This window comes from Scyliorhinus canicula, chromosome 20 (genome assembly GCF_902713615.1).
Source record: "Scyliorhinus canicula chromosome 20, sScyCan1.1, whole genome shotgun sequence".
Classification (NCBI taxonomy): Eukaryota; Metazoa; Chordata; class Chondrichthyes; order Carcharhiniformes; family Scyliorhinidae; genus Scyliorhinus; species Scyliorhinus canicula.
Window position 1 is genome coordinate 45,690,623 of NC_052165.1, and position 19,652 is coordinate 45,710,274.

At 46.7% G+C, this 19,652-nt stretch overlaps 1 protein-coding gene across 1 annotated transcript in view; it reads left to right on the forward strand.

The window, feature by feature from the left end:
• The first annotated feature begins 916 nt into the window (after positions 1-916).
• The window catches only part of pawr (PRKC, apoptosis, WT1, regulator), an 84,959-nt gene continuing 66,223 nt past the window's right edge, over positions 917-19,652 (forward strand). The window contains exons 1-2 of the mRNA XM_038780293.1: positions 917-1,006; positions 7,457-7,647. Coding sequence (XP_038636221.1) covers positions 917-1,006; positions 7,457-7,647 — 281 coding nt within the window. The remainder of the gene's footprint in view (positions 1,007-7,456; positions 7,648-19,652) is intronic.

The window sequence follows — 19,652 nt, forward strand, 5'->3', positions numbered from 1 at the left end:
TTGATAAGGTCCCTGATGGCACATTGGTAAAGAAAATAAGGGCCCATGGGATCCAAGACAAAAGTGGCGCATTGGATCCAAAGTTGGCTGAGAAGCAGGAAGCAGAGAACATAGAACATACATATAGCAGAAGGAGACCATTCGGTCTGCACTGACCCACTTAAGCCCTCACTTCCACTCTATCCCCGTAACCTAATAGCCCCATCTAACCTTTTTTGGACACAAGGGACAATTTAGCATGGCCAATCCACCTAACCTGCACATCTTTGGACTGTGGGAGGAAACTGGAGCACCTGTAGGAAACCCACACAGACACGGGGAGAACGTGCAGACTCCACACAGACAGTGACCCAGCGGGGAATTGAACCTGGGACCCTGGCGCTGTGAAGTCCCAGTGCTATCCACTTGTGCTACCATGCTGTCCAGAGGGTGATGTGGAAGTCTGTTTCCAGTGGGGTTCCGCAGGGCTTGGTACTGGGACCGCTGTGGTGTATATTAATGATTTGGACTTAAATTTAGAGGGTGGGTGGCACGTGGCACAGTGTTTATCATTGCTGCCTATGGCGCTGAGGACCCAGGTTCGAATCCTGGCCCTGGCTCACTGTCCGTGTGGAGTTTGCCCATTCTCCCCGTGTTTGGGTGGGTTTCGCCCCCCACAACCCAAAGATGTGCAGGGTAGGTAGATTGGCCACACTAAATTGCCCCTTAATTGGAAAAAAACAAATTGGGCACTCAATTTATTAAAAAAAAGAAAAAAAAAGTTTGCGGATGACATGAAAATTGGTAGGGTGGTAAATCGTGAGGAGGATAGCCATAGACTGCAGGAGGATATCAATGGACTGGTCAGGTGGGCTGAGCATGGCAAATGGAATTCAACCCAGAAAAGCGTGAGGTAATGCATTTGGGGAGGGCGAACATGGCAAAGGACTACATTATGAATGGTAGGACCCTGGAACATACTGAAGATCAGAGAGATCTTGGTGTGCATGTTCACCAAACCCTGAAGGTACCAGGACAGGTAGATAAGGTGGTTAAAAAGGCATATGGGATACTTACCGTTAGTAGCCGAGGCATAGAATCCAAGAGCCGGATGCTCATGTTGGAATTGTATAAAATGCAAGTTATTCACAGCTAGAGTACTGTGTGCAGTACTGGTCATTACATTATAGGCGTTGAGCTCCAATGGTATCTCTGCAATAAGAACCAGAAAGAAAACGTGACCTCTTCAATTTGTGTTCATTTTGTGTTCTACAATCACTTCTCCTCCATCTCCATACATATAGTGCCACCATATAGTCTATTAAATAATTAAAGCTCCAATTCTAACTGCACTGGGAAACATTAATTCTTTCTAAACAATAGGAAGGATGTGATTGCACTGGAAAGGGTGCAGAGGTGATTTTCCAGGATGCTGCCTGGGCCTCCAGGGTCTGAGCAATGACGCAAAATTGGATATGCTGGGGCTGTTGTCCTTGGAGTAGCGAAGGTTGAGAAGGGATTAGATGGAGGTATAAGATTGAGGGGCAAGATAGGGTGGATAGGAAGAAACCTTTTGATTAGTAGAGGGATCAGTAACCAGCGAGTGTGGATTTAAGGTAAAGGGTAAGAGAGGAGTTGAGGACAAACTTTTTCACCCAGAGGGTGATGGGAGTCAGGAACTCACTGCCCGAAAAGCTGGATGAGTTGGAAACTCTCGTAACATGTAAGAAGTATTTTGATAGCCATTTGTGCTGCCGCAACCTCAGGACTAATGGCCAAATGCTGGGAAATGGGAGTAGTGTAGTCAGATCTTTGTTGACCAGTGAATCTGACTATAGCTACTGAAGCTTGACCCTCACCTTCCTTGTTTAGATTAAAGAGCTCTCTGCTTCCCTGCTTATGTGGCTTGCTGGAACACTGGTCCCAGCAGGCATCAGGTGTAGACAGTCCCAGCTGTACAGCCCTCACTTTCCCCACTGCTGATGCTAGTGCCTCACGAACTGGGGCCCACTTCTCCCACACCAGCAGACACGCATTCATTTCTCAAATCTATTTGCACACGGCTCAGGTGATAATCCTTTGAGGTTTTGCTTCTTAATTTGGTGCCTCGCTCTTCATGCTGACCCTGCAGAAACTCTTCCCTTGCCCCGCCTATGTCGTTGATACCTACATAATGGATCACAGCTGGATTTTCCCCCCTACCCCCAACGCAAGTTCCTCTCCAACCCTGGGATGCTCCGAGAGTGTGGAAAGTGTTATTATAAATGCAAATTTGCAGTAATATATTCAAGTTGGATACTTTCCGGCTGGATAAATATTTGGTATGGCATGGAAAGGTAACTAATAAAAAAATAATTGCATTACACAATCTAACATTTATCACACGAGTAAGTGAGTATACTTCAGTGAATACAGTAAGACAGACTGGGACTCAAAAGTGTCTAATTGTGATAGGTGACTGGGCAGGGGGTTTAGTGTTCTGCAAATTAATGGAAATCCTCTCTGGAATGTGTCTGTGGAATGTTTCTTGCTGCCAAATTGTTATCACATGCTGATTGATAGAAGTATTTACTGGCAGATGTCAGCAACTTGGCTCTTAATTTTCAGCCAGAGGTCATCTCTGAAATGGGTTTTATTTGGTAGTGGTGGTGGATTGCAAAAACTAAAACTGGAGCAAGTTTGGAGAATCTTACACAATCGGTACAAACTCTTTGCATGCACAGCAATCGAGGAGGGGGAGGCACATTGACCAGCACATACTGTGCAGCTTGAGTTAGGTGATGGCTTAGAGTAATCGGATTATTCTTAACCCTTCTTTTCCAAAGTGAAAGGTGCCTTGGAGATTCATTCCTTTTGTTGTTTTGAGCCTGCCATGTGGGTTAAGAATTAATTTTTGTCCCCAGTAAATTTTTATTCGCTTTTCTCAAATTAATTTTTAAAACTCCAAACAGGTTTCATTGACCATCACAACCCTTGCATCTTGCATTGTGCACGAATGCCATAACTTTAAACATCTAGCAATGAATTATGAAGTTTAGAAATCCTTTTGTACCTGTTGGGCATCGCAAATACTGCAACTGAACCACTGAGAATTGCGTTTTGCTGAATTGAGGTTATCTGCTGTGAGTGTCTTTTTACAAATATGCCTGTTTGCTTTTCTGTAGATATTCATTCCTCCCCTCAACTCCCGCCCTTCCCCTTCCATGGGCCCCCAGGTTTGAAGAAAAAGCCTTTGTGCTTGATTTTAATCAGGTTTCCAGGAAATGCATGGTTAACTGTAAAAAGTGTCAGTTCAGTTTTTGCCCTTGCCAGGGTGGGCATGGAGAAGATATTTCCACTTGTTGGTGGTGGGGTGGAGACCGGAACTTGGGGTCAGAAATAAGACCAATAATAAATCCCATTGGGAAGTCCGGAGAAACTTCAAGAAGCGCTGAGAATGTGCAACGCACTACCACAGGGAGTGGTTGGTGCGAATGGCATTGAACATGTAAGGGAAAGCCAGATAACATAGAACATACAGTGCAGAAGGAGGCCATTCGACCCATCGAGTCTGCACCAACCCACTTAAGCCCTCAGTTCCATCCCGTAACCCCTTAACCCAATAATCCCTCGTAACCTTTTTTTTTGGTCACTCAGGGCAATTTATCATGGCCAATCCACCTGAACTGCACGTCTTTGGACTGTGGGAGGAAACTGGTGCACCCGGAGGAAACCCACGCAGACACTGGGAGAACGTGCAGACTCCGCATAGACAGTGACCCAGCGGGGAATTGAACCTGGGACCCTGGCGCTGTGAAGCCACAGTACTATCCACTTGTGCTACCGTGCTGCCCAAATGAAATGAAATGAAAATTACTTATTGTCACAAGTAGGCTTCAAATTACGTTACTGTGAAAAGCCCCTAGTCGCCACATTCCGGCGCCTGTTCGGGGAGGCTGGTACGGGAATTGAACCGTGCTGCTGGCCTGCCTTGGTCTGCTTTCAAAACCAGCAATTTACCACTGTGCTAAACCAGCACCGGAGTCAAACACATGAATGAGAAAGGATATGTGGGTAGGATGAGATCAAGTAGGGTGGGAGGAGCTCACGTGGAGCATAAACCAATTGGGCTGAATGTCCTTTAATTAAAAGCAGAAAAAGCTGGGGGGAAAAACTAACAGGTCTGGCAGCATCTGTGGAGAGAGAAACTGTGAACTTGTTGAGTTCTTCAGAACACAAATTCTGACCGAGAATCATATTCCACACATTAACTCTGTTTCACTCCCCACAGGTGCTGTTGGACCTGCTGAGTTTAATAAGCACTGTTTTTAGTTAAGATTTTTTTGCATCCACTGTATTTTGCTTCTATTTTAGGCCTGAATGCCGTGGTTGTGTGCTGTAGTAGGTTCTGTGTAATGCTTTGTAAAATGTTGAAGTCTAAAAACCCATTTAGAATACCCTTTGGGTCAAACTGAGGATAATTATCTCCTCTGGTACTTGTCCCATTTCAGCTCGTTGTGTATGTTAGAGGAGCAGTCACCATTGTAACCCATTTGAATAGTTCTCAAGTTCTTTTGTAACCAGCCTTTTAATGCCCTCCTAATTCCCCCTGCCTAAAGCAGCATCCTCTCTTTGCATTGTGACCATGTCGACTCAATTGTTCAGAAATTGCTGCTGGTGGTTCATTGTGTGTCACTCTACGAGGTGAAAGGTCAAGAATGCTCTTGGTCAATGGGCCACCTGCTCGTGGTGAAACTGGCACAAAACAATCTACAAATAAAACAATTGTGCTAGTGGTTATTTCTGTCATTATTTTATACTTCAATTTAGTAGAAAGAGAAAGTCTTTCTCCAGTAATTTTACCGCCCTGATTTTTGGAACCTCATCTGTGATCATAATTTATTTGGTTTTAATTTTAGCCACTGGTTCCTATAAAAAAAAACAATTTAAATGTGCTCTTTAAAAACTAGTACAGAGTGTTCCTGTGGGTTCACATAGTCTGCTGATAGGGTATTAGCTTCTACACTGAATGCAGTGTGGATATTCAATCCCCAGGGACACCGGATTCCATTCGACAGTTTTCACCACCAACCAGAGCTGATTCTTCAGAAACAGGTCCCGAGTGCGGGGGGAGGTATTGGAGGAAATGGGTGCGGGGGGAGGCATTGGAGGGAGTGGGTGCGGGGGGAGGTATGGTGGGAATGGGTGCGGGGGGAGGTATTGGAGGGAGTGGGTATGGGGGGAGGTATTGGAGGGATTGGGTGCGGGGAGAGGTATTGGAGAGAGTGGGTTGGGGGGGTATTGGAGGGAGTGGGTGCGGGGGGAGGTATTGGAGGGAGTGGGTATGGGGGGAGGTATTGGAGGGATTGGGTGCGGGGAGAGGTATTGGAGAGAGTGGGTTGGGGGGGTATTGGAGGGAGTGGGTGCGGGGGGAGGTATGGTAGGAATGGGTGCGGGGGGAGGTATTGGAGGGAGTGGGTATGGGGGGAGGTATTGGAGGGATTGGGTGCGGGGAGAGGTATTGGAGAGAGTGGGTTGGGGGGGTATTGGAGGGAGTGGGTGCGGGGGGAGGTATTGGAGGGAGTGGGTGCGGGGAGAGGTATTGGAGGGAGTGGGTGCGGGGAGAGGTATTGGAGGGAGTGGGTGCGGGGGGAGGTATTGGAGTGAGTGCGTGCAGGGGAGGTATTGGAGGGAGTGGGTGTGGGGGGAGGTATTGGAGGGAGTGGGTACGGGGAGAGGTATTGGAGGGAGTGGGTGCGGGGGGAGGTATTGGAGGGAGTGGGTGCGGGGGGAGGTAGTGGAGAGAGTGGGTGCGGGGGGAGGTATTGGAGGGAGTGGGTGCGGGGGGAGGTATTGGAGGGAGTGGGTACGGGGGAAGGTATTGGAGAGAGTGGGTGCGGGGGGAGGTATTGGAGGGAGTGGGTGCGGGGGGAGGTATTGGAGGGAGTGGGTGCGGGGGGAGGTATTGGAGGGAGTGGGTACGGGGGAAGGTATTGGAGAGAGTGGGTGCGGGGGGAGGTATTGGAGGGAGTGGGTACGGGGGAAGGTATTGGAGAGAGTGGGTGCGGGGGGAGGTATTGGAGAGTGGGCGCGGGGGGAGGTATTGGGGAGAGGTATTGGAGGGAGTGGGTGCGGGGGAGGCATTGGAGGGAGTGGGTGCGGGGGGAGGCATTGGAGGGAGTGGGTGTGGGGGGAGGTATTGGAGGGAGTGGGTTGGGGGGAGGTATTGGAGGGAGTGGGTGCGGGGGGAGGTATTGGAGGGAGTGGATGGGGGGGGAGGCATTGGAGAGAGTGGGTTGGGGGGGAGGTATTGGAGGGAGTGGGTGTGGGGGGAGGCATTGGAGGGAGTGGGTGCGGGGGGAGGTATTGGAGGGAGTGGGTTGGGGGGGAGGTATTGGAGGGAGTGGGTGCGGGGGGAGGTATTGGAGGGAGTGGATGGGGGGGAGGCATTGGAGAGAGTGGGTGCGTGAGGAGGTATTGGAGTGAGTGGGTTGGGGGGGAGGTATTGGAGAGAGTGGGTGCGGGAGGAGGTATTGGAGGGCGTGTTTATGGGTTGAATGTTTTGGTGAGTGGGTGAGGGTGGCTGTTTTGGGGAGTGGGTGCGTGGGACATTTTGGGGACTGAGTGCGGGGAGGATGTTTTGGAGAGAGTGGGTGCGGGAGGGGCGTGTTTTGGAGAGAGTGGGTGCGGGGGGGGATGTTTTGGCGAGAGTTGGTGCGAGGGTAGGTTTTGGCGAGAGTGGATGCAGGTAAGGAGCAGGTTTCAGTGGGTGGGGTTGATACATGGAGGTTGGAAGCTGGGCGTTGAGCAGGTTGTGAAATAGGCAGAAGAAAGATTTGCTTTGAGACGATTTAAAAAGCCTCCGTGGGAGTATCAAAAAGAACAAGGGGTCATGTCAAATGGAGCAAAGCCGGTGACCACATGACTAAAGCTTAACTGCTACCATTTTACAAAGCCTGTGTTGTCACCCAGGTTTCCCCTAGTTTAATCGCGGTACAGGGTAAAATGTGATGATGACGGTGACTTTTCACACACAGCTTGTGCCAAGCCTCTACTTGGCTTTAGATTTGATGGCTCTTCTTTCCTGATCTGACTCCCCGACTGAAACTGCTGCTTTCCAGTGCAGACGGCATGTTTTCTGGTGCTTGTCAAACAGCTGAACATTCATACTTCCAATAACTTGTCAGAAACTCTTGTGTTTAAAGTACCGGGACAGATTAAAGAGGGAGAGAAATCAAAGCTCCAATATCATTTGAAAGATATTTCTCCAAATTTTACACAACATTTTAGTGACTCTGTGGGGAAAGGGTGGGGCAACTGGGACTATTTGCAAGAGCTGGCTTGGAAGTGATGGGCCAAATGGCCTTCTGTGTTATAACCTTTCTATATTTTGGGGAAAAGTGCCTAATTGACTGAAGTCCTTTGGGACATCCTTGAATCGCAATTTTCATGCAAGTCATCTTCCTTCAACTGTGACAATATTTTTTGACTTATGTAGCTTATTAATTCTGAAGTGGACATGTTAGCGAATACCAATGAGCAACGACAAAAGTCAGCCAAAAATAGAAATATTGGGCAAGAACAACTGGCCGAAAGGCAGCGCGGTGCAATGCGACTGGTAGATGCCGGGAGATCCCTCTTTCGGGATCTCCCCAGCTCACCATGCTTCGAGAGATCTGACATGATCACGTGAGATGTCGCGATGTGAATCCTGCCCATTGATCTACCCAAGGATTGGGATCTAGCCCCCTCACCTTGGAGATCTTGGGAGAACGCTGTTCAGTGCTTTTCCCCACAAATGGACACTCGCGGGGGTCTCCCAGGGGATAGGAGGTGCTTGCTCTCTGGGTAAGATGGAAACCAGACACTGCTGGTGCCACCTGGGCACCCTGGCAGTGCCACCTAGATGCCAGCTTAGCACCGCCAGCTGGCAGGGGCACTGTTACGGTCCCAGGCTTGTTCCCACGACAGGGTTCAGGCCCAGGTGTATCCTGTGTGGGTGCAAGGGGGCCTGAGGACCCTCTTATAGGTTCGTTGGAGCTTGGGGGAGTTTCGGGGGTCACGGCGGAAAGGGTGGCGTCCCGATCTCATCCTGCACTGGGGCGTTTCGGACAGCAGAGCTCCTCAGTGCAGCAAACAGGACTAAGTGTGGCCTGGGCTGCGCATTCCCCGCTGTGGCCCCCAATCTACCTGAATGGCTGTTCGATAGTGTGGTGTTTCTCTGCACTCCAAGCACCGGGAAACACATGGCTAATCATGTGTGCGCTGCGGGACTCTGTTCCATTCAGGTAGATTGCGCCTGTTGTGTTTTCAGCAACTTAAACCAGTGACGAGGATGTTGCCTAATAAAGAGAGACAGCAAATAAATCCATATGTGTTCAAACCTTTACTACTTTTGAAATTCACATGTCAGCAAGATTCCTGTCAATACCAGGTCTTGTATATGACTCTCCATAGAATGATAGAATTTACAGTGCAGAAGGAGGCCATTCAGCCCATCAAGTCTACACCGGCGCTTGGAAAGAGCACCCTACCTCAGCCTACCTACCTCCACCCTATCCCCGTAACCCAGAAACCCTTTACTTAGAGATAGGTGTAATGTCAGAATGTTATAACAAACACACGCACGTACACTTAAAATTTCTCCACTGCTAGTCCCACAGAGAGTGCTTATGCAGGCAGAAGACATTACATGTTGGCGTAGTTCAGCAGCTGAACCCTACTGAGGGTCTGCAGAAGAATATTCCTCAGCCAAAATCAAAATACCTGGTCACTGCCACATTTATGTTTGTGGGAGCTTGCTGCATGCAAATTACCCCCCACCCTCCCCTCCACATTACAGTGGTGGGTACACTCCTTCATTGTTTATAAAGTGCTTTGGGACATGACATCGTGAGGTTGTGAAAACATAGAACATACAGTGCAGAAGGAGGCTATTCGGCCCATCGAGTCTGCCCCGACCCACTTAAAGCCTCACTTCCACCCTATCCCTGTAACCCAATAACCCCTCCTAACCTTTTTTTTTGGACACTAAGGGCAATTTATCATGGCCAATCCACCTAACCTGAACGGCTTTGGTCTGTGGGAGGAAACTGGAGCACCCGGAGGAAACTCACGCAGACACGGGGAGGAAATGCAGACTCCACACAGTGACCCAGTGGGTAATTGAACCTGGGACCCTGGTGCTGTGAAGCCACAGTGCTAGCCACTGCAAAATTGCTGTATAAATGCAAGTTTGTTCTTATTTTTCTCTCTCTGCTCCTCTCATGGTGTCTATAGTTCCTTCTCAAAGTCCAAGAGTGATCTTGAGGCAGGTGTCAATAGGTAAGTATCTCATCTGGTGATGAACCTTCAGGATTAAGAAGGTGCTTGGTCCAATATCTGATCCACTTTGAGTTTGACAATGTCAGATGAGCACACAAGTGAGAGCGCTTGCAGTTGTTAACACGATCTGGTTCAGTTGTGTGTTGCCAAGTTTCTTGACTGTGACTGCAGAGATTGGTGAGAAAGAACCATCTGGCAGCGTGTTGTCCATAGAGTTGTACAAGTAACTGTTGTAATTTTCTTCATTTATTTGTGAGATATGGGCGTTGCTGGAACCCTGGTATCTATTGTTTACCTCTAATAGCCCTTATGCAAGTATTGGTGAAATACATTGTGGGATGAAGGCTAATGTTTTAATACCATTGTAGTATTACACAGAGTGGCTTGCTCGGCCATTTAAGGGGCTGAGAGTAACATTGCTGTGGATCTGGAGTCACACGTTGGCCAGACCAGCTCAGAATGGCAGATTTTCTCCCCGAAAGGACATTAGTTAACCAGATGGGTTTTTACAATAATCTGCCAAATTCATGGTCACCATTCCTGAGAATAACACCTACATTATTTCATATTTATTAAACTTAAATTCCCAGGCTGCCATGGTTGGATGTGAACTCTTGCCTCTGTCTGGTTATGTTACCAACCCAGTAATGTAACTACTGGCTAAACGTACTACCCAGTCTGTTCCTGCCTCAAGAGTGGAGTTGAAATACATTAGTACAGGGGAGAATCACATGACCAGCATGGCATCACGTTCTCAAAGGGACATGACAACCTCCCTCTCCCACCAACAAAAGCCCTCGTTTGTTGTAAACAGTCTGAAAATGCAGGGTTTTCCAGTGATACTTGAGAATGATGTTTGTTCCAATCTGCAGAATTTCCCAAAATATCTCTTTATAATGTTAATCAAACCAAGCCAGCTTTTGATTGGATGACCTTAAGGGAAGTGTTATCCGGTACATTAGCCACATCTCTTTAGTAAATAAAAGAGGACTAGTAGTCACTGTCAGTGAACATATAAACTCACTAGTCAGCCTTGCTTGTTGGGCCCATGTGAACTTTAACCTCTGTGTGTCTTTGTTAACGTGATATGCCGAGTGTGCGAGTGTATTATTTTGAGTCTTTTACTTCCTTGGTTGCTGAATGGTTACAAAATGTAACTATTTGCATGTAAAGTATATCTTCCTGCATTGTGTCAATTCTCATAGAATGAGATGGCTCAGTAGGAGGCCATTTGGCCCACCAGACCCATGCCAACTCCTGGCAAGAGCTGTCCAATAACCCTGCAATTTATTTCTCGTATTTATTCAATTTCCTTTTGAAAGTGACTTTAAACGACTGCTCCTTTTTTACTAAGGTTCAGGCATGCAGTAAAAATGTGTTACCGCAGCCACACCTGAGAAATAATGTCATTGGCAGAAGAGCTGGTTACCAGAGGAAGCAGTCCGAGGGCAGATGAGAATTTTTTTTTACATAGCAAGCTGTTGTGATCTGGAAGGGCGGCGGAAGCAGGTTCAATTAATTTTTTTTAAATGTAGAGTACCCAATTATTTTTACTAACTTTTTCCAATTAAGGAGCAATTTAGCGTGGCCAATCCACCTAATCGGCACATCTTTGGGTTATGGGGGTGAAAAACACGCAGACACAGGAAGAATGTGCAAACTCCACACGGACAGTGACCCAGGGCTGGGATTCGAACCCGCGTCCTCAGCGCAGTAGTGCCAATGCTGACCACTGCGCCACATGCCACCTGGAAGCAGGTTCACTCATAACTTTCAAAATGAAATCGGATAAATACTCGAAAAGGGAAGATTTGCAGGACTCTGCATAAAGAGCAGGGGAGTGGCGTTAATTGGATAGATCTTTCAAAAAGCCGGCACAGTGGGCCGAATGGCCTCCTTCTGACTTACCGAGAGCAATGTCACAGCAGACCGGATTGGATTTAATAAATGTTTGTGACCTTGGATAGATTCAGTGTTTTAAGAAGATGGCTTGCTAGCAGTTGTTTGATTGTCACCTGGTTAGTTTGGCTTTGCTGCAAAACCCGATATGCGTGGTTTCCATGTTATTCACCTATAGAACCTTAATTTAACTACATTTGAAAGGGCAATCTAAAGTTTTGGCCAGCTTATTACACAAAAGGATATCTAGGCACTAGAGAGAGTGCAAAATAAGGTTTACAGCCGAACAGTAAAACTGAGATGTTACACCCAATCGGGAAAGAATGAACAGGTTAAAGCTGTTGTGTCTTGAAAGGGAAGACGTGGCGTGACTGAACAAGTCTTTTTTTAAAAATGGAAATGTTTGTTAGTGTAGACGTAGGGAAAATGTTTCTTTTCCCACTTGCTGTTGAGACCAGAACTCTGGTTTATAAATATAATGTGTGGTCAAACATTCTGATCCTTGGAGCTGCGTGCGACAATCTCCAGACATTCGAGAGACGCAAGTCGCAGACAACCTTAACAGGCATGTTTTTATTCCCGTCGCACACACTTGTGTGCTCTCCCTCCCCAGTCAGCCTCCACTCACTCACTCCTGCCCCCTCCTCCATTCAGTTACACTCACTCGCCCTCCTCCACCCCCACCTCCAACCTAGACTTTTTCCACCTTGTCTAGATGCTCAAACCCCCAATCTCAATTCCCAGCCTCACCCCCTTCCACAATCCCTTGGCCGACTTTAAGCTGCTCTCACTCACAGTCCAGCAGCATCGACTCCCGCAGCCGAGATGGCATCAGGGAAATAATCCAGTGCAGGAAGGCACTCTGCAGACGGCACGAGGTAGCAGCGGTTACTGGAGCAAGGTTTCTGCAACACCAAATCACCATGCTGGTGCTGGGCCATGTAGGTTAGGGCTGGGCTGGCAGGACGTTGCGGCGCCACATCCCACCTGATTCTTCAGAATAATCCAGATTATTCTCCCGCCCTAATTACCATCCAACTTCTCTGTGAAGCTAACGCTGTTAAAAAGCTACGTGCAGTTATAGAATCATAGAATTATAGAATGTACAGTGCAGAAGAAGGCCATTCGGCCCTTCGAGTCCCTTGGAAAGGTCGCACTACTTAAGCCCACACCTCCACCCTATCCCAGTTAACCCCACTTAACCTTTTTGGACACTAAGAGCAATTTAGCATGGCCAATCCACCTAACCTGCACATCTTTGGACTGTGGGAGGAAACCGGAGCAGCCGGGGGGAACCCACACAGACACGGGGAGAACGTGCAGACTCCGCACAGACAGTTACCCAGCGGGGAATCGAACCTGGGACCCTGGAGCTGTGAAGCAACAGTGCTAACCACTGTGCAACCCACTAAGGAAGACACGTCGTCAGCAGTTCATGAGCCGCAGTTTGGCCATCCCTGAAATGTAAGATTAGTTAGTTAGGTGTTCATCCGCCTCAGGAGACAATGGGTTATGCCCGGCTTGTTTGTCTGTTCTGGATTGAACATCATCTGCTGTAGGGCGGTAGAGATCGCTTTCGGAGTGCGCAGACCCTTCCGCAGCTGCCACAGATGAATAGCATTGCTCTGAGGTCGACTAATGTTTATTCCTCACAGCAGTCACAATCATGAATAAATCTGACTGGAAATTCAGAAATGTCTTTACCCAGAGAGTGTTGGGAATGTGGTGAGAATTTATTTACCGCAGGGAGTGGTTGAGATTCATGTTGTGGATGCATTTAAGGGGGAAGCTGGTTAAACACGAGGTAGAAAGGAATAGAAGGCTATGCTGATCAGGAGAGACCATTGGGGGGGGGGGGGGGGGGGGGGGGAGGGGGAGGGGGGAGTTGTGTGGAATGCACACTAGTTAGGGGAATAGTTAGTTTTTCTGCTGTAGAATTCTATACAATAAGTGCTCAGAGTGACCCATGACTATAAAAGGTATTTTTTTTGAATTATGAAGCTATCTGTTTGCCAGCCGCAAAAGGAAATGCTTGGGTTGTGATTAAGTTGTCTGAAAGGAACTGGCCGGGAAATAGTTATCTAGGGTGTTGACCCAGAAGGTAATTAAGGTCTGACACAAATCCTGATTGTTTAAAACAGGTTGTTTGAACTTGCCTAATTTCTTAAAAATATGATCAGTCTTGTGAGGAAAGTGGGTTCGAATCTCTCTGTGGAGGCTCCTGAATCTAAAGGAAAGCTGAAGATTAGCAGATGTTCTCCATGTTCTTAGCTGAGGGAGATTATTAAGATGTGGCAAGATGCAAAGAGGAAGAAGCTGTGTGCACCAGGTTGCAGGTAATTTTAGTGAAACTCGGGGACACAATTCACTATAAATGAGTCAGCAGCTGGTAACGGTGTCAGTGGGAAACTGGTTTAAAATGCCATCTTTTTTTGTTTTAGTACTTGTGTGAATAGTTTGGATCTCCTTGCCTAAGGTAGGACACGTTTGTTTTGCAGGGCGTGCATTGGAGGTTCACTGGTCTAATTCCTGGGATTTGAGGATTGCACGATAAGAAGAGATTGCTAAATCTATATTTGCTGGAATTTAGAAGAATGAGAGATGATCTCATTGAAATGTATAAAAAATTCCCAAAAATGTACTTTATTCGTAAAATATCTGAAAGAACATTACAAACATTTTGAAATTGCCATCACGCAAAGTGCAATAATATTCAGGTTCTCTACATGCCTTCATGTTGCACTCTTGAGGTGCTTCAATACAGTCAAAGAAACATTAGACACTTCAAAATGGTGCAAAGGTATTCAAGTTGTCTACATAGTTGCACTCTGAAAGAAAAAAAAAGAAGAAAATCGCTTATTGTCACAAGTAGGCTTCAATTAAGTTACTGTGAAAAGCCCCTAGTCGCCACATTCCGGCGCCTGTTCAGGGAGGCTGGTACGGGAATTGAACGGTGCTTCTGGCCCGCCTTGGTCTGCTTTAAAAGCCAGCGATTTAGCCCAGTGTGCTAAACCAGCCCCAGAGGTGCTTCTGAGGTGCTTCAGTACAATTGCGATATGTGTAATATTCACCATACACATTCAATGCAAGTCAAACAGGGGGTTCTATAACAATTCTTCCCCCCCCCCCGTGTGCCTCTGCGCTGGCTGCCCCAAGCTTTCGTGCATCCCTCAGCACGTAGTCCTGGGCTTTGGAATGTCCCAGTCTGCAAAACTTGGTTGGCTATAACGTTTTTGCACTGGAAGACCAACAGGTTTTGGGCAGACCAAAGGATGTTCTTCACCACGTTTCCGATCCTCCAGCAACACCAATGTTTGCCTCCGTGGGAATAGCCAGTAGGCCATAAAGGGAAATGTATATGAAGAAAAGTAGAAGGCTTGTTAGAGCAGATGCTGATGGTGCTCAGGTAATGTGTAAAGTAGAAAGAGTTGCGGCATTTACAGCCTTCACAGGTAGTGTAAATGATATAATATACATAATTTTTCAGTGGCATATTCATTTATATAGCTCTGACAATGACGGTCAGGGTTATATTGTCCACGGTCATCAAACGCAGGTTTCTGTGATCATGCAGATTATATTTACATGGCAGTCTACCATCCTCTTGCTGTGGTTGTGGAGGGATCGGATTGATGATTACGTTTGTACAGCAGAATGTTTGCGAATCTGAAAAATATGTAGTGGAGTTAAAGCAAACCCAACAGAGGAATAAATTGGATCTAAAATTGAAAGGCATTAATTAAAATCTCAGAATTGAGTTCAGTGACCAAAGCGGAAATGCACAAGTATCCCTATCAGCTTTTTGCACCAGCTGCTCAAAAGCTGAGGGAATGGTATTCACAAACTCAAAAGAAAAATCCACATTGCAGAGAAATGCCAACAGGAATCTGGCACAGGTGACCAGGAATTGACGCTTGTGCCAACAGGTGCAGCGATGTCACAGGATCAGATTTGACCTGGCCTGATGCACCTGACCAGATGGGCATTGGAAACTTAAATTTGCAAAATGTTTTATTAATAACTAACTATAATTGAATATATAGCAAATACAACTGGTTAACTATTATCTCATTCCAAAGCCCCCTCATTAACTTGCCCGATCCTCTAACACGCACACAAGGACAGACAAACATAGAGGGAACATAAGAACAGGAGTAGACCATTCAGCCGCTCAAGCCTGTCCTGCCATTCAATTAGATCATGGCTGATCTGTTACCTAGCTCCATCAACCTGCCATTGGCCCATGTCCCTTCATAACTTTGCTTGACAAAAATGTATCCATCTCAGATTTAAAATAAACCTCTCCGATTTAAAATTAGCATCTGATCTAGCTTCAACTGCTGTTTATGGGAGAATTACAGACTTCTACCACCCTTTGAGTGAAGAAGTTCTTCCTCACATCTCTCCTGAACGCTCTAGCCCTAATTTTTGTAAACCTACGTTGCATTCCCTCCAAGGCCAAAACATCCTACGGTGTGGTGCCCAGAACTGCTCACAAGTGAGGTCTAATCAGGGTTTTGTATAGCTGCAGCATAACTCCTGTGTCTTTATATTCCAATTCTCTAGACATAAAGGCGAGTATTTCATCAGCCTTTTTGACCATTTTCTGCACTTATTCCTGGCATTTTAAGGACCTATGCCTCTGAACGCCCAAGTCTCTTGGACATCCACCAAACCTAACCTCTTTCCATCGAGAAAGTATTCGGCTCTATCCTTTTTTTGGTCCAAAATGGATAACCTAACACTTGCTTCCATTAAATTCCATCTGCCACAATTTTGCCCATTCACCTGGTCTGTCAATATTTCCTTGCAATTTTCTGCTCCCACACGGTGCCAATCATTTATTCAAACCGGCACAGTTGGATGCCACATTTAGTGCTTGGAAGGAGAGAGGGTTGGAGAAGGTGGGTGATTTATTTTTGGAGGAGCGGTTGGCTAGTTTGAACATAGAGCATACAATGTAGATGGAAGCCATTTGACCCATCAAGCTTCCATCGACCCACTTGAGCCCTCACTTCCACCCTATCCCCGTAAGCCAATAACCCCTCCTAACCTTTTTGGTCACTCAGGGCAATTTATCAGGGCCAATTCACCTAAGGCCTTTGGAGTACTTAAAGGAGAAATATGTGCTTTCGGACACAGACGGAATTGGGTATCTTTGGGTGCAGAGCTGGGTTGAGCCGTTTGTTCCGGCCTTTCCCGTGGTTTGGCTGCCTACCTTGTTGGAACGGATTTTATCCTGCGCAGGATTGGTGAAGGGCAGTACGTCCGGGATGTACCAGCGTATAACGGGGGAGGAGTTGGATTCGGTTGAGGGGACGAAAGCAAAATGGATGGTGGCGTTGGGGCCGATACGAGAGGAAGGTGAGTAGAGTGAAACATTGAGGAGGGTGAATGCGACATTGTCTGGCATGAGGCTAAGCCACATTCAGTTAAAGGTAGTTTTTAGATCTCACCCCACAAAAGCCAGGATGTACTGATCTTTTGAAGGGATGGAAGATCGATGCTAGCGTTGTTCAAGAGGGCCCGCACATCTCATGCACATGTTCCGGTCGTGCCCCAGGTTGGTGGAGTTCTGGGGGGCCTTTTTTGACACCATGTCTGCGATCCTGAATGTGGAAGTGAAAGCCTGTGAAATTGTGGCGATTTCTGGCGTCTGTGAAGTGCTGGAATTGCGGATAGGAGCAGGGGCTGATGTCCTGGCCTTTGCTTTGTTGGTGGCTCAGAGGTGTATTTTATTGGGCCGGAGGATGGTGACACCACCGAAGGCTTTGGCCTGGATGGGTGATTTGATGGAGTTTGTGCGCCTCGAGAAGGTCAAGTACACATTGAGAGGGTTGATTTGAGGGGTTTTATTGAAGATAGCAACTGTTCATTGTATATTTCACAGAATTGGTCACTGCTAGAGGGGGAAGGGCTTTCTTGTTTATTGGGGGGGGGGGGGGGGGTTGAGGTGAGAGTTTTCGTAAAAAGTGTTTTTTGGTGGAATCTTGTTGAAGAATGTTTGTTATGGTTCATGTCTTTTGTATTCTTTACTATGAAGGGTGAAAAATTTAGTAAAAATCATTTCCAAAATAAAATAAATAATGGCTTCTAATGTTTTGTCTATGGGAGGGGGTAGACTAACTTGCCTATGCTTTCTGTCTCCTTCCCTTTTTGAATAAAGGATTTATATTTGCTATCTTCCAATTTAATGGAATTTTCCCCGAATCGAAGGAATTTTGGAAAATTAAAACCAATGCATCAACTATCTCTTTAGCCACTTCTTTCCAGACCTGGGGTGAAGTCCATTCGAATCAGGTGGATTTGTCAGCCCGCAGACTCGATAATTTGTTCAATACCACTAACCTAGTGATAGTAAGGAATTTATGTGTATTCTGAAATATCCCTTTAAATGTCTGCCACTGCTGACCTATTGATCGATCCCTTAAACACATTTGCCAGTTCACTTTAGCTAGTTCCACTTTCATGCCCTCACAATTTCCCTTATTTAAGTTTAAAATACCAGTCACACTTTGTGGAATATTTCTCCAGCAGCATTTTTTTTACACTGAGTTTAATGTGGAAAAAACAGACCATGCCAAACTGTTTGTCTTCTATAAACTGGACTCGTCATGCCATTATTATAATCTTGAATGATATTTCCTTCACACAGTCAACCTCTTGTAAGCATTGTACCAATGAGCTTTCTTCATTAGCTGCCTTCTCAGCTGCACATGCTGTCCTTGGCAATTAGACCAGATTCCTTCATTAGTGAGTTTGCAATGACCCTGTTTGTGAACACAAATATACCCTGCCTCCTGAATATATTGCCTTATACTCTGGTGATCTGGGTGTCAGCCTGACTCTATTTTTCACATGCAAGCTCAGGTGGGCCGGACAGGGTTTAAGCTGTGGCTCAGTGAGCAACACTCGCGCCTCTGAATAACAGGGTCGTGGGCTCAAGTCGCACTCCAGTGACTAGGGCAAATAATCCCGACCAATACTCCCACATCTGATCCGAGAGATCCTGACTTCCAACTGAGTTGGTAAGCCAAGGTCCTGCCTGTCCTTTTGGGTGGACTGTAAAGGTCCTAACATGTCAAAAAGAGCAAGAAAACTGTCCCCAGTGTCCAGAACAAAATTTACCCCTCAATCAACAGTGTAAAAACATTGTGGTCATTACGTTGTAGCTGTTTGTGGGATTGTCCTGTGCACAGGTTGGCTGCCACCTTGCCTCCGCTGCAAGTGTCTTCACTGCAGAAGTACTTGATTGGCTATAAAGCAGTGTGGGACATCCCAAGTTATAAAAGGCACCGCGTGAATACGAGTAGTTTTTTTGTCAGGCTGTTTGACTCTTGGTGCACAGTACTGCCCATGTACACACTGCCCAACAGGGGTTGATGGGTAACAATCTGGGGCTGATTGTCATCCTCTACAACTCCTCACTCCAAGGGTAGGTGAATATCATAGTTTTTTTTTCTTATTCATTTATGGGATGTGACCATTTTTGGCCATGACAGCATTTATTGCCCTTCCCTAATTGCCCTAGATAAGGTGTAGTGAGCTGCTTTCTTGAACCGCTGCAGCCCATGTGGTGTAGGTACATCCACAGTGCTGTTAGGGAGGGAGTACCAGGACTTTGACCCAACGACAGTAGTAACGGTGATATAAGCTCCAAGTCAGAATGGTGAGCGCTTGGAGGGGAACCTGTAGGTGGTGGTGTTCCCGTTTGCCTGCTGCCCTTATACTTCTAGATGGCGGTGGTTGTGGGTTTGGAAGGTGTTGTCCAAGGAGCTTTGGTGCATTCCTGTGGTGCATCTTGTAGATGGTACACACTGTTACCACTGTGCATGAATGGTAAAGGGAGTAAATGTTTCTGGATGGAGTACCGGACAAGCAGGTTGCATTGTCCTGGATGATGTTGAACTTCTTGAGTGTTGTTGGAGCTGCACTCATCCTGGCAAATAGAACATAGAACATAGAACGATACAGCGCAGTACAGGCCCTTCGGCCCACGATGTTGCACCGACATGGGAAGTCAAAAACTAAAGGCCATCTAACCTACACTATGCCATTATCATCCATATGCTTATCCAATAAACTTTTAAATGCCCTCAATGTTGGCGAGTTCACTACTGTTGCAGGTAGGGCATTCCACGGCCTCACCACTCTTTGCGTAAAAAACCTACCTCTGACGTCTGTCCTATATCTATTACCCCTCAATTTAAGGCTATGTCCCCTCGTGCTAGCCACCTCCATCCGCGGGAGAAGGCTCTCGCTGTCCACCCTATCTAACCCTCTGATCATTTTGTATGCCTCTATTAAGTCACCTCTTAACCTTCTTCTCTCTAACGAAAACAACCTCAAGTCCATCAGCCTTTCCTCATAAGATTTTCCCTCCATACCAGGCAACATCCTGGTAAATCTCCTCTGCACCCGTTCCAAAGCTTCTACGTCCTTCCTATAATGAGGCGACCAGAATTGTACGC